This window comes from Petaurus breviceps, unplaced genomic scaffold (genome assembly GCF_028583685.1).
Source record: "Petaurus breviceps papuanus isolate PSGF00001 unplaced genomic scaffold, PetGlider_PUasm1.0 90845, whole genome shotgun sequence".
NCBI lineage: Eukaryota > Metazoa > Chordata > Mammalia > Diprotodontia > Petauridae > Petaurus > Petaurus breviceps.
In genome coordinates this window covers 24,688,078-24,700,301 of record NW_027187359.1, presented here as the reverse complement: position 1 = coordinate 24,700,301, position 12,224 = coordinate 24,688,078, and the positions used below count along the sequence as shown (strand labels likewise).

At 37.3% G+C, this 12,224-nt stretch overlaps 1 protein-coding gene across 3 annotated transcripts in view; it reads right to left on the bottom strand.

Moving 5' to 3' along the window:
- The window catches only part of CDH13 (cadherin 13), a 1,699,366-nt gene that overhangs the window by 124,000 nt on the left and 1,563,142 nt on the right, over positions 1-12,224 (bottom strand). For all 3 annotated transcript variants that reach the window (XM_069072248.1, XM_069072247.1, XM_069072246.1), the window contains 2 exons: positions 7,900-8,082; positions 2,011-2,264 (listed from right to left, as the gene is read on the bottom strand). In XM_069072248.1, coding sequence (XP_068928349.1) covers positions 2,011-2,264; positions 7,900-8,082 — 437 coding nt within the window. The remainder of the gene's footprint in view (positions 1-2,010; positions 2,265-7,899; positions 8,083-12,224) is intronic.

The window sequence follows — 12,224 nt, the reverse complement described above, 5'->3', positions numbered from 1 at the left end:
AGAGAGAGAGAGAGAGAGAGAGAGAGAGAGAGAGAGAGAGAGAATGTCTGGCATGAGGGGCAGCAAGTGAAAATGCCTAGAGTCAAAAGACGGGGAGTGTTGTATAAAGAACATCAAGAGATCTAGGTCACTTGAGCTAAGTTATAGGGGATTTTAAAAGCTAATTTGTGGATTTTTTTTCATATGATCCTAATTTATACACATGTACATACATATCTTTTGAAAAGCAGGTTAGGTTTTTCTATACGTATATACACATATGAGCTTCATACAGATGAAATTTTATTATTCAGTAACAAGAGAGCAAGAGAAGCAACACAGCACATAAAAGCTGTAGAGGTCTGGCCTTAGAGTTAGGAAGATTTAATTTCAAGCCCTCACTCTGTAAGACACAGGAGCTACATGACCATGACCAAGTGTAATTACCAATGGCAATGGGAATTTGAAGACCTTCCCTGCCCCTTGATGGGCCCAAGTGAATTTGAGGACCTTCCCTCATTTGAAAATATACTCTGCCCCCTAATGGCTGCATGTGGTCACATGGAACCTATGGTGTGAGGCTTGGTTTTCAGGAAGGTACAGCTTTTGTTACTTTGTTATTGGGCAGTGGGTCGCAAAGGTGGTTATGTTCTCTGACCCTGGAGAAGGCTATATATGTCTCTGAGGCAAAATTTTGCTTTGGGACTGGTTTTGGGAAGGGTTGTGTGATTTGGTCAGATGAGACAGTTGCTGAGACCCTGGCTTTGAAAACCCAGATGTTGGTGCTTCTCTCTCTGGTGACTGTATGTATGTGATGGTAAGACAGCTTAGAAGCCCAGTCTGTTGAATTTTGTTATTTTCTCTGCCTGTATTTTTTGTCTGCTTGTAACTTGTTTGTTTTCTCTGAACTTCAGGGTGCTGACTTTTTCCCCTGAACTAGGTAAATGATGTATGTTTGATTAAAGTAAGATTGTTAGAGTTACATTATTATTTATTATTAAATAAATAAATAAATGAATGAATAAATAAATAAATAAATAGAAGCAACTTTTTGAGTTGTTTTCCTTTAGAAAAACAGATTAAAGAAGCTGTGCTAGCAGCCATCCTGGGTATGCTAGGGTGCTTGCTGCTACACCAAGTGACTTAACTTCTCTGTGCCTCAGTTTTTGTATCTATAAAATATAGCAAGGTGGAATTAATGGCTCTGAGTTTCCTTTCAACCCTAAATCTATGATTGTATGAACCTCTCAGAGTCCCAGCAGTTATCGATCTGCATCAATAGAGGGAGTTTCTTCTGCATTAGTCATTTCTCACACTAGTAAAATCACGGGTTGACATACGTGCATGTAGAGAGACATCTGCATATGCACAAACACACATATCTCACAAAGAACAATATTGGTTTTGCAGCTTCAAATTCTGAAGCATTAACTAATCATAGCCTGCTTATTACTAATCTGATAATAACTATTTTTGATCCTTGTACATAATCTGAGAAATGGGGCCAACAATTCTGAAATCTCTGTCTCTTTTCCCTTTTCACAAACAAACACTTTTATCAGTATATAATAACTCTAAATACAATTTTTCTGCAGGTAGTTACCAGTCCTATACTTTTATCATAGAAGCACAGTCTCAGAGTTGACAGGTCCTTAGGGGTCATCTAGTCCGAGCCCTACGAGACAGGCATCTTTGATACCATTCCAAAGCATCTAAAGTCAACATGTTACTCATCCCTTGACAGTTCTACATGGAACTACAACTTCACCTTGTCTCTCTGGCTCCTTATACTCCATGTCTGTTTTATAGCTCAGTCTCATGAGAGGCAAACCAGTTATCTCTCAGCTAACTAATAGAGTTCTTAGCTCCATCACCTCAAAACTTTTTTCATTATGACAAATTCCTGTGCCTTCTCCAGGTCTCTAACAAGTTTAATTTAATGCTATGTTGCACCTGACAACCAGCTTCTACAGACAGAGCAGGCATTTACACTTCCTTTTCCAGGCTGAGATTGGATAATAATATACTCACCTAATGGTCTGATGCTGCAAGGAATCAGGATCTGTGGCATTTACTGTCAATAGCATGCTTCCAATAGTGATGTTCTCACGCTTGGTCACTGTCATGGGGTCTGGGTGGAAAACCGGGCCTTCATTTACATCTGAGACAGTTATCTGGACTGTGGCTGTAGAGCTGGGGCCATATGCTACATCAGGAACCAGTGGATCTTCATTTTCTACTTTGATCAGTAGTGTGTGAAATGCTGAAATCTCATAATCCAAAGGCTGAAAAACATGCAGAGAATCATCTCAGGACAGAAATATATACATATGTATGGGAAGATGTGGGCATTTAGGGATGAGGCACTACAGTTTAAAGATGGGCACTTTTTTCCTCATTTAAGGTGAAGCATATCAGTCACATTCCAACTGTGGCACCATTAAAACTATAAATATTGGGAGCATTTCTAAATCAAGGTAATGATAAAACCAAGGATTCAATTTTAAAGCTGCCAATTCATCTTCTTGGAAGTATAAGAATCCAAAGTGTTGCTTTAGTTTAATGCTAATAGCCACCATAAAGTGTATGCTGCAAAGACAATGGGCTCTTCAGAAATTATATCCCTCATGTTTCTAACACATCAATCATGTCAACCTTAGAATTTTCCAGCAGCTAGAGAAGTACTATTCCAAGGTACTGCTAAAAACAAGCACTGTCAGGGAAAGTTGGTTTTAAAAGGTTAAGGAACATGATTATCAATGAATAATAATATGTTATTTTTGAAAGCCAGTCCAAAGGAGCGTAAGTCCTAGGGAGTCTCTTCAGAACTGGAAAGGCTTTTAGCAAGGCCCTTGTGACATTCTGTCTGCCCATCAGGTGAAGTCAAGCCTCTCCAAGTTTGGGGGCTCTTATCACCATATTACCCCCATTTCATGAGAATGTCAGCATTAGCAGCTCTCCAAGACGATGGAGAAAACTGCAACCTGTGTTATTGACAGAGAGAATACCCAGACTGATGAAATTATGGATCCTTGAGGTTAAGTCAAATAAGTCATTAACTCCATATCACTAATTGGCTAATGAGCTTAGAAGAGGCAAAAATTCAGTAAAGTCAATAAGGATGTAATATTGATGTTATATACTTTCATTTAATATTTCTTCAATCAAAAATGGAAAATCGATAAACGTAAGTTGGCAAAAAATGTGAATTGCCAATGTTTGGCTCCTTAAATTTGCAATTAGGTGGTAAAAACAAAGCTACAGACAGGAAGTGCTCCCATCCCCTGCCTGGGTTCACTGGCAAATATTCCTTTGATCAATATGGCAACCCAGATACCCCAGGTCTTTCTTACTGTGATATCTGTTTAAAAATAAGTTCTGGGTTGGAGACACCATTCATTGTGGTCCTCCAATCCTATCCTGAAAAGACAAAGTTTTGGAGTATAGAATGAGAATAGTGATAATCCCACCTTAATTAACCTTAGTCATGCCACAGCAGTATTCTTCTTGGTTCTGAGTGACATATTTTAGGAAGAGCATAGACAAATTTAAAGATCATTTTAAAGAACTAAATATATTCTCAAGAAAGTAGGTAGGAAGGGGAGAGGGAATATCTGTCTCAAAACAGCCTTTGTTAAAAAGGAATTAGGCTTCTTTTGCTAGAGGTCTTCAAACATAGGATAGAGACCACTTGTTAGTAAGGTAATGAAACTAATTTCTACTCAGGAATAGGTTAGACTAAATGGACTCTAAAGTCCCTTCTAATTTTGAGATTTTGTGACTCCTTGATCAATTTGGCACTCTCAGTTTTGGAACATGGGCTTTAAAGAAAATTAGAAAGAGATAAAGAATAATATCCAGGACCTTGTAGTTTGAGTCAGAGTTGGGTGATAAATTTTAGAATAAATATACATTCTTTCCCAAGAGATCATAACAAAGGGAAAAGGACCTACATGTACAAAAAGATTTATAGCATCTGTTTTTAACAAAAAAGTGGCAAAGAATTGAAAATTGAGGGAATGTCCATCCATTAAGGAATGGCTGGACAAGTTGTGGTATATGAGTGTAATGTAATATTATTGTGCTATAAGAAATTATGAGCAAGCAGATTTTGGGGAAAAAACATCCTGGAAAGACTTACATGAACAATGCTAAGAGAAGTGAGCAGAAGCAGGAGAATACTGTATATAGTGACAGCAACATTGTATGATAACCCACTATGATGGACTTAGCTCTTCTCAGCAATACAATGATCCAAGACAATTCCAAAAGACTCATGATTGACAATGCTACCCACATCCAGAGAAAGAACTATGGAGTCTGAATCGAGATTGAATCATACAATTTTCATTAAAAAAATTTTTTTTGTGGTTTTTCCCTTTCCTCCTCCCTTTCTTCCTCCTTCCCTTACCCTTTCTTCCTCCTCCTTTTTCTTCTTCTTCTTGCTTTTTTTGCAGGGGTAAAAGGGTGTTAAGTGACTTGCCCAATGTCACACAACTGGTGTTAAGTGACTTGCCCAATGTCACATAGCTAGATAATGTTAAGTGTCTGAGACTGGATTTGAACTCAGGTCCTCCTGACTCTAGGTTGGTGGTCTATTCACTGCACCACCTAGACTCCCCCTGATTCTTCTTTCACAACATGACTAATGTGGAAATATATTTAACAGGATTACATATGTATAAAATATATCAGATTTCTTACTGGCTTAGGGAGGAGGTGGGAGGTAGGGAGAAATATTTGGAACTCAAAATCTTACAAAAATGAATTTTGAAAATTATCTTCACATGTAATTGGAAAAAAATAAAATATTATTTACTAAAAATGATAAACAAATAGTATTCTACTAGAAACATAACTATTCTAATGTTTACATTTGGCCATTAGAGATACAACTTTTCCACGGGGGGTGAGGTGATATTCAAAACCATCTCCTGGCAGTGTTTTTTTTTGGGGGGGGGGAATGAATGTAAATGTAGGTATGTGTTAATGTTTGTGACCATGTATATGTGGGCACGTGTGCATGTGTTCTGTGAGGCAGTGTGGTATAATGGATAGAGAACTGGCCTGACTGTCAGGAAGACCTGATAAAACCATAGGTCCACAAATCTGTTAAAAAAAAAAAAAGAAATACAGGGTATCCCAAAAATCTTAAAAGAAGCTTAAAAGTTCACTAAGACTTTTGGACCATGGGAAAAGATTTATCTTCTAATGGCCAAATATAAATATTAGAATAGTTTTTTTAAGCTATAATAGCTCAAAAGTACACTAAGACTTTTGGGATACCATGTATCTCTTGCAAATTTTATTTTCAAGGCTTTTAGTCATACTAAAATATACTTTGGTTTAAGAACTTCCCTTGGCTATTGGTGTCTTGAGCCCAAGTTATTTAATTCTTAAGCCATTGATCTTTCCATTATAACACACTGCTTCCCTAAGATAAACAAAATAAATACACTTCAATACCCATTTAGGTTAGCTTAAAAAACAAACAAACAGATAAACCTCGACTTTAGTTTCAGAACAATTTGCCAAAAGAGGTTATAGATCTTGTTTCCAAAAATTTAAGAAAACCTAGAAGGTATGTCTAATCAACTAGTATTTACTAAGTCCCCATTACATGCAAGCATTTGTTAAATATAGGAAATACAAAGAAAGACAAAAGACAGTTTAAGTGGAGTGAGGAGGGGAAAGGGGACAACATATGAACAACCATGTGCAAACAAGATATGCATGAGGTAAACTGGGGGTGATTTCATAGGGAAGACTCTAAGATTATGATTCTTGCTGAAGGTGGATCTTAGCTGATGCTTGAAAGAAAAGGGGGAAGCTAGGATGTGGAGAGAGGGAGAAAGAGAGAGACAGACAGACAGAGAGACAGAGACAGGCAGACAGAGACAGAGGCAGAGACAAAGAATTTTCCAATAGCCATTGAAAACTCTTAGGATTGGTAGATAGGGTGTCATGTGAGAGGAATGAAAAGGAGGCCAGTGTCACTGGATAGGATAATATGTGGAGGACAGTAATGTGTATGAAGATTGGAAAGTTAGGAAGGGTCAATCCTACAAAAGGCTTTAAAAGCCAGGCAGAGGATTTTATACGTGATCCTAGAGGTAGTATGGAAACACTGTGGAATTTATTAGAAGGAAGAAGGGGACTGATATGGTCAAACCTGTCAAGCTTTAGGAAGATTAATTTGACAGATGAGTAGAAGACAGATTGGAGTGAAGAGGGAGAAAGACTATTGCAGTGGTCTAGGCATGAGGTGATGAAGGCCTCCAGTAGGGTGATTTCAGGTCTAGAGAAAAGACGGTCTTACCACAAAGCTACCCTCTCACTTATTCCAGGCAACTTCCCTAGAAGGAGTAATTTTGATTAATTTATCCCCTAATCTATATTTCACTGAAATCTAGAGTTACATCAGTTGGAGAATGGCTGAGCAAGTTGTGACATATGAATATAATGGGATATTATTGATATGCAAGAAATGATGTGTAGGTAGATTTCAGAAAATCCTGGAAAGACTTACATGAACTGATGCTGAGTGAAGTGAGCAGAACCAGGAGAACACCGTACACAGTAACAGCAGCATTGTGCAATGATTAGCTATGATAGACTCAGCTCTTTTCAACAAGGCAATCATCAAAGACAATTCCAAAGGATTCATGATGGAAAATGCTGACCACATTCAGAGTAAGAATTATGGAGTCTGGTCATATCAAAGTATACTATTTTCATCTTTTTTTGTTTTTGTTTTTCTTTCTTGTGGGCTTCCCCTTTTGTTCTGCCTTCTTTCACAACATGACTAATGTGAAAATATGTTTAACCTGATTGCACACGTATAACTTAATATCAGATTGCTTGCTATCTTGGAGAGGGAGCGTGGGGGAGGGAAGTAAGGAAGGGAGAAAAATTCAGAACTCAAAATCTTACAATGATGAATATTGAAAACTAACTTTACTTGTAGTTGTAAAAAAAAACCCAAAATACTCAAGTAAAATGGGAAAAAAAGAAACCTATGGCTAACCTGGACTATTTGGCTTCTCTAGCAAATGGTTTTATTGAAAGTTTAGTGAAAACTGAATTGTTGACTGTTTACAATATACTTTTATGTTTCCCTATGATTTGGTAAGGGGAGGGGTCATGAAATTTATGTAAAAGATTGTGGTCAACAGTTATAAAACACAATGTTCAAGACAATTAAGTGTAAAGGAAACAGAATGGGTTTCAACCAAATTTGCAAAAGAGACATTATTTCAAATCACATTTTAAGTTCTTGGTTCATAATGTGAAAGATGGCATCTAGTCTTCTAAGCATACTGTAGGAATGCAATCTTTGCAACTCAAAAGGAGGGAAATAGGAAGGCTTTCTGCTGATGGAACTCTTGTATATTATTCTATTCTATACATTCCATTCCAAGTACTTTCAATATCATGTCCGTTTTCATGTGCATCATATAGAATTGGGACGGTGAGCATCAGAGAAGACATTTGAACTAAGTGTGTAAGCTTGTTGTTGTTCAGTCATCTATTCATGTCTGATTCATTGTGCTCCCATGGACCATGGGAGTTTTCTTGGCAAAGATATTGGAGTAGTGTACCATTTTCTTCTCTAGTGGATTAAAGCAAACTGAGGTTAACTGACTTGCCCAGGATCACACAGCAAGTAAGAGTTCGAGGCTGGATTTGAACTTAGGTCTTACTGACACTAGGCCCAGTACTCTTTCCACTTAGCCACCAAGCTGCCTCCTGTATGAGGTTACAGAAGTAGTAAAAGGAACAATTAGTATTTAAATCCAGATGTTCTGCCTCTAAATTCTGTACTCCTTCCTCTAAACTATAATACCTTCCCAGTCTATTTTGTTTATCTATCCTTCAACTCCCACTAAAGAAGAAAAGGTGAAAAAGAACCATTCTTACTTTGACAACAGAAAGCATTCCCTCATTGGTTTGGGGATTTGTATGTATTTCAAAACTTTGTCCCGGATTTCCATTGATGATAGTGTAGACAGCTCTCCAGGCAGCCGTAGTGGGGTCATCCTTGTCTTCAACCGTTAAATTGACAATCACTCCCACAACTCCTTCATTGACAGTGGCATGAAACTAAAACAAAGCAGAAAGTAATTGTTAACGTACTGACTGAGCAGACTTGCCCAATAACATATCTATAATTTTGGAAGGAAAGGTATAGTTTTAAGAACCCTGAGATTGGCAGGTAATAATTAGCATAATTTTTATTGTTCTTTTTCCGTACTTGGGAGCATAAAGTATTGTTTTATTACTTACCCTTGACATATTACAGGTGAATAGTAATGTGTTTGCAAATATTTCATAAACAGGTTATAGCAATAAGCTTGGAAGAATAAAAAATAGCTGGGAATTTCAATTAACATGAAAGTGAGTCTAGGGATGCTATGGAGATGTCAAAAAGACTGTTTGTTGAAAGAGAAGTAATTTGAGAAATGAGGTTTAAAAAGCCACGGTTGATTAATTGACTTGCAAATCATTAATCATAAACCTTAATCTTGATGCCTTGAGATGGAAAAGGGGAAAACTAATTTGTCTATCACTTCTCAGAGGAATCTGTGTAATTTGTTTCTTTTTTCATAAAGAGTGTATTAAAAAATTCTTAGCATCTGTCTGCAAGATGGAGACAACTAGTTTGAGGAAGAATGAAAAGGAAACCACAGTTCAAGCATGGTGTGTTTGAAACATAATTGTATGAGTGAATTTTCCATTCAGCTGATTAATATCTGCTAAGACCCATTCTGTTTGCTCCAGAACTTCCATGGTTCCCTAACTGTCATCAGGTAAACTTGAACCTTGCTTCAATTACTATGCAGGTTTTTGTCCACCAGACCTATTTACATAGTGATAACTGCCTGTTATCAGATAACAGTCTCCTGATTGCCAACTCCAGGTTTTTAGTACGACCAGTCACCATTCCCCTTGTCTTCCTCAGTTCACCATCTCCAGCTATGATCCTCGATGTTTAAACATAAATTCAAATTCAACAATCTAAATAAAACTGTGATTATCTGATTTTAAAAGATGGATATGTATTAGGCATCCATCAGGGAAATATTTTAAGAAGAGAAAATTTATGGGAAACATGATGGCTGCTTTCGAGTATTTGAAGGGCTGTCACTTGGAAGAGGGATTTGACTTGTTCTGCTCTGCCGAAGAGAAAAAAAAAACACTATTAGCAATGGGTAGAAGTTGAAGAAAAGTGTATTTCAGCTTAAAATAAGAGGGGGAAATGAAAACAAAAACTTTCTTAGCCATAAAAAACATATAAATCTTTGGGATGAGGTACCTCAAAAGGGAGAAGATTTCCTCTTTATACAAGCCTTTGAGACTCTTCCAAATATGAGCTACTATAATGGAAAAAAAATCTATCTAGTATATTCAAACTTATGATCTAGGAAGTGCCAAGAGGCCACATGCCTGATAAAAGAGAACAGGTTGATATGGACCATAAGGAGCAAAAGTTGGGGAGATAAAACAGAAATGAGGACAATGCAACAAAAATCCAAAAGAGAGTGAGAAGAGAGGCTGCCTTTCCTAGAGGCAGGTGCAGGTACATCAATGGGATTTATAGGGAAAGCATACCCAGAAGGGTCCATTTGGTCTTCTGAAAGATGAGCCATTACGTGCTTTGACAGTAGGTGAGTTACGCATTTAGAAACCTGAGCAAAGTGGATTCATTGCAAAACTCTGTTGATAATGTTCCTTGAATATATACAATGGAAAATTGCTAATGCTAATGCAAATGGTAATGTTAATGCTAGGCAACTAGTGCTGTCTCAGTATTTTAGATTTCCAGGGAAATCAGCAGCTCTGAAGAACTTAGAGAGTATATGGAAAGCTGAAACACAAGAGTTTGATCTTGAAGGAACATAGGAAGAGGTGATCTTTCTCCTTGCCACAGCAAACTCCTCCAAATGCACTTGATGTCATTCCATCCTATCTTTTTCAGCAGATTTCTTCCTCTATTATCTACACTCTTTCAGTGATTTTCAGACTTTTCTTGTCTACTGACTTCTTCTCTGTTACCTCTAAATACTCCTTTGTCTCCTCTCTCTTCAAAAAAGGCTGAATTCATCCATTTATCCTCACTATCTACTCACCCATCCCTGTCCTCCCTTTCACATCTAAATTCCTTGAGAATGGCATCTACCATTGGTATTTTTTCCAATTATTTTCCTCTGGCTTTCTTAATTCTCTTCAGGCTAGTTTCCAACCTCATTATTCTACTGAAGCTTCTCACTTCAAAGTTGCTAATAACCTCCTGATTGCCAAATCTAATGTACGTTTCTCAGTCCTCATCTTTCTTGACCCACTCCACAGCCTCTGACATTGTAAATCATGCTGTTCTCCTTTGTACTGTACTCTTTCTAGGTTTACATGATATTGCTCTCTCCTGGTTCTTTTCCTACCTGTCTGACCACTCCTCAGTCTCCTTTGCTGGATTGTTATGCAGTTCATACCTGCTAAACATGGGTACCTCATATACCTGTCTCCTGAGCGCTCTTTATTTTTCCCTCTGTATTATTGTACTTTGTGATCTCATCCGCTCCCATCGATTGAATTATCATTTCTATTCTAGTGACTATCAAATCTACTTGTCCATCCCTAACCTCTCTGCTGACCTCCAGTCTTTCATCTCTAAATGTCTATTGGACATTTTAAAAGAGATTTATTGTAGACAGCTTAAATTTACATATCCAAAACCAAACTCATCTTTACCCCCTAAATCCTCTCCTATTATAAACCTCTCTGTTACTGTTGAGGGTACTATAATCTTCTCAATCACCCAGTCATCTGAGATCTAGATGTCATGTTAGACTCCTCACTGTCTCATCCCTGGCATATCCAATCTGTTGCTCAGTCCTGTTGATTCTACCTTCACAAAATTCCTTTAATGTGCCTCAGTATTGACCATAATTCTAGCACCAAAATGATGATGCAGACCCTCATCATCTCACCCAAGGATTTTTGCAATAGTATTATGGCAGGCCTCTTCGCACTGCTATCCATCTTTCTACTTAGCAATCTTCCTAAAGCACAACAAATTGGATCATGTTACTCTCCCCTTTCCATAAACTCCAGTGAATGTTGATTACTTTTATATCAAACAAATTCTTGTTTGGCTTTTGAAACACTCTAGAAGGCTGCCCCTTCTTACAGTTTCAGTCTTTTTACACATTACTCCCCTTCCATATATCTATGATCCATACCTATGACATAGCCTTCTTTCTGTTCCTCACATAAGACACTTTATAACCTGATTCAGTGCTTTATCACTGGCTTTCTTCCATGCCTGGACTTGTCTACCTCCTCATCTTTGCCTTCTGACTTCCTTGGATTCCTGCAAGTTTTAGCTAGTCTTTAAAAGAAGCTCTTTTTCTGGCTTATTTAATGCTAATGCTTCTTCTACTTGAGATAAATATCTCAAATATTTACCTCAAAAATTTATCTCAAGTATGTCTTGCTTATACATAGTGGTTTGTATGTTGTCTTACCCATTATATTGTAAGCTCCCTGGAGCAGCTTTTCTTGTGAGAAAAGAACGTTACTTTCTTTGTAATCTCATCTCTTAGCACAATGCCTAGCACATAGGTGCTAAATAAATGCTTCATGATTGGACAATCCTTTCCAACTATATTTTAATGATGATAACAATGACAAAAACAAGATGTGACATATCCATTCAGTTGATAAGATAGGAAAATCATCCATTGGGTGTCATAACTTCATTTTGTAAAAGAGGGACTATATTTTATATATCTAGAAAATGTTTCTTCACTAAGATAAAACTAATAAGTCATATGTTTGCTGACTAGAAATCTAATTAAAATAAATATGTGTTCCCTCTGTATTTCCTCCAAATGCAATAACCTTAGAAATGTTTTGATCATGCAGACACATTCACCCTTAACCAAGTCATTTGAGTTCACTGAAGCTCATAACCCCTACTATGAACAAAGGATTAAGCTAATGGATAGGGTATATGATGAACAACATATCATTTCTATTCTTAAAGATCTTAAACTCTGGTAGGAGTTTGAGTAATGACATTACATAAACAACTCTAATAAAAGAAAGAATGGGGGCAGTTAGGTGGTGCAGTGAATAGAACACCAGCCCTGGAGTCAGGAGGACCTGAGTTCAAATCTGGCCTCAGACACTTAACATACACACACACACACACACACACACACACACACACACACACACACACA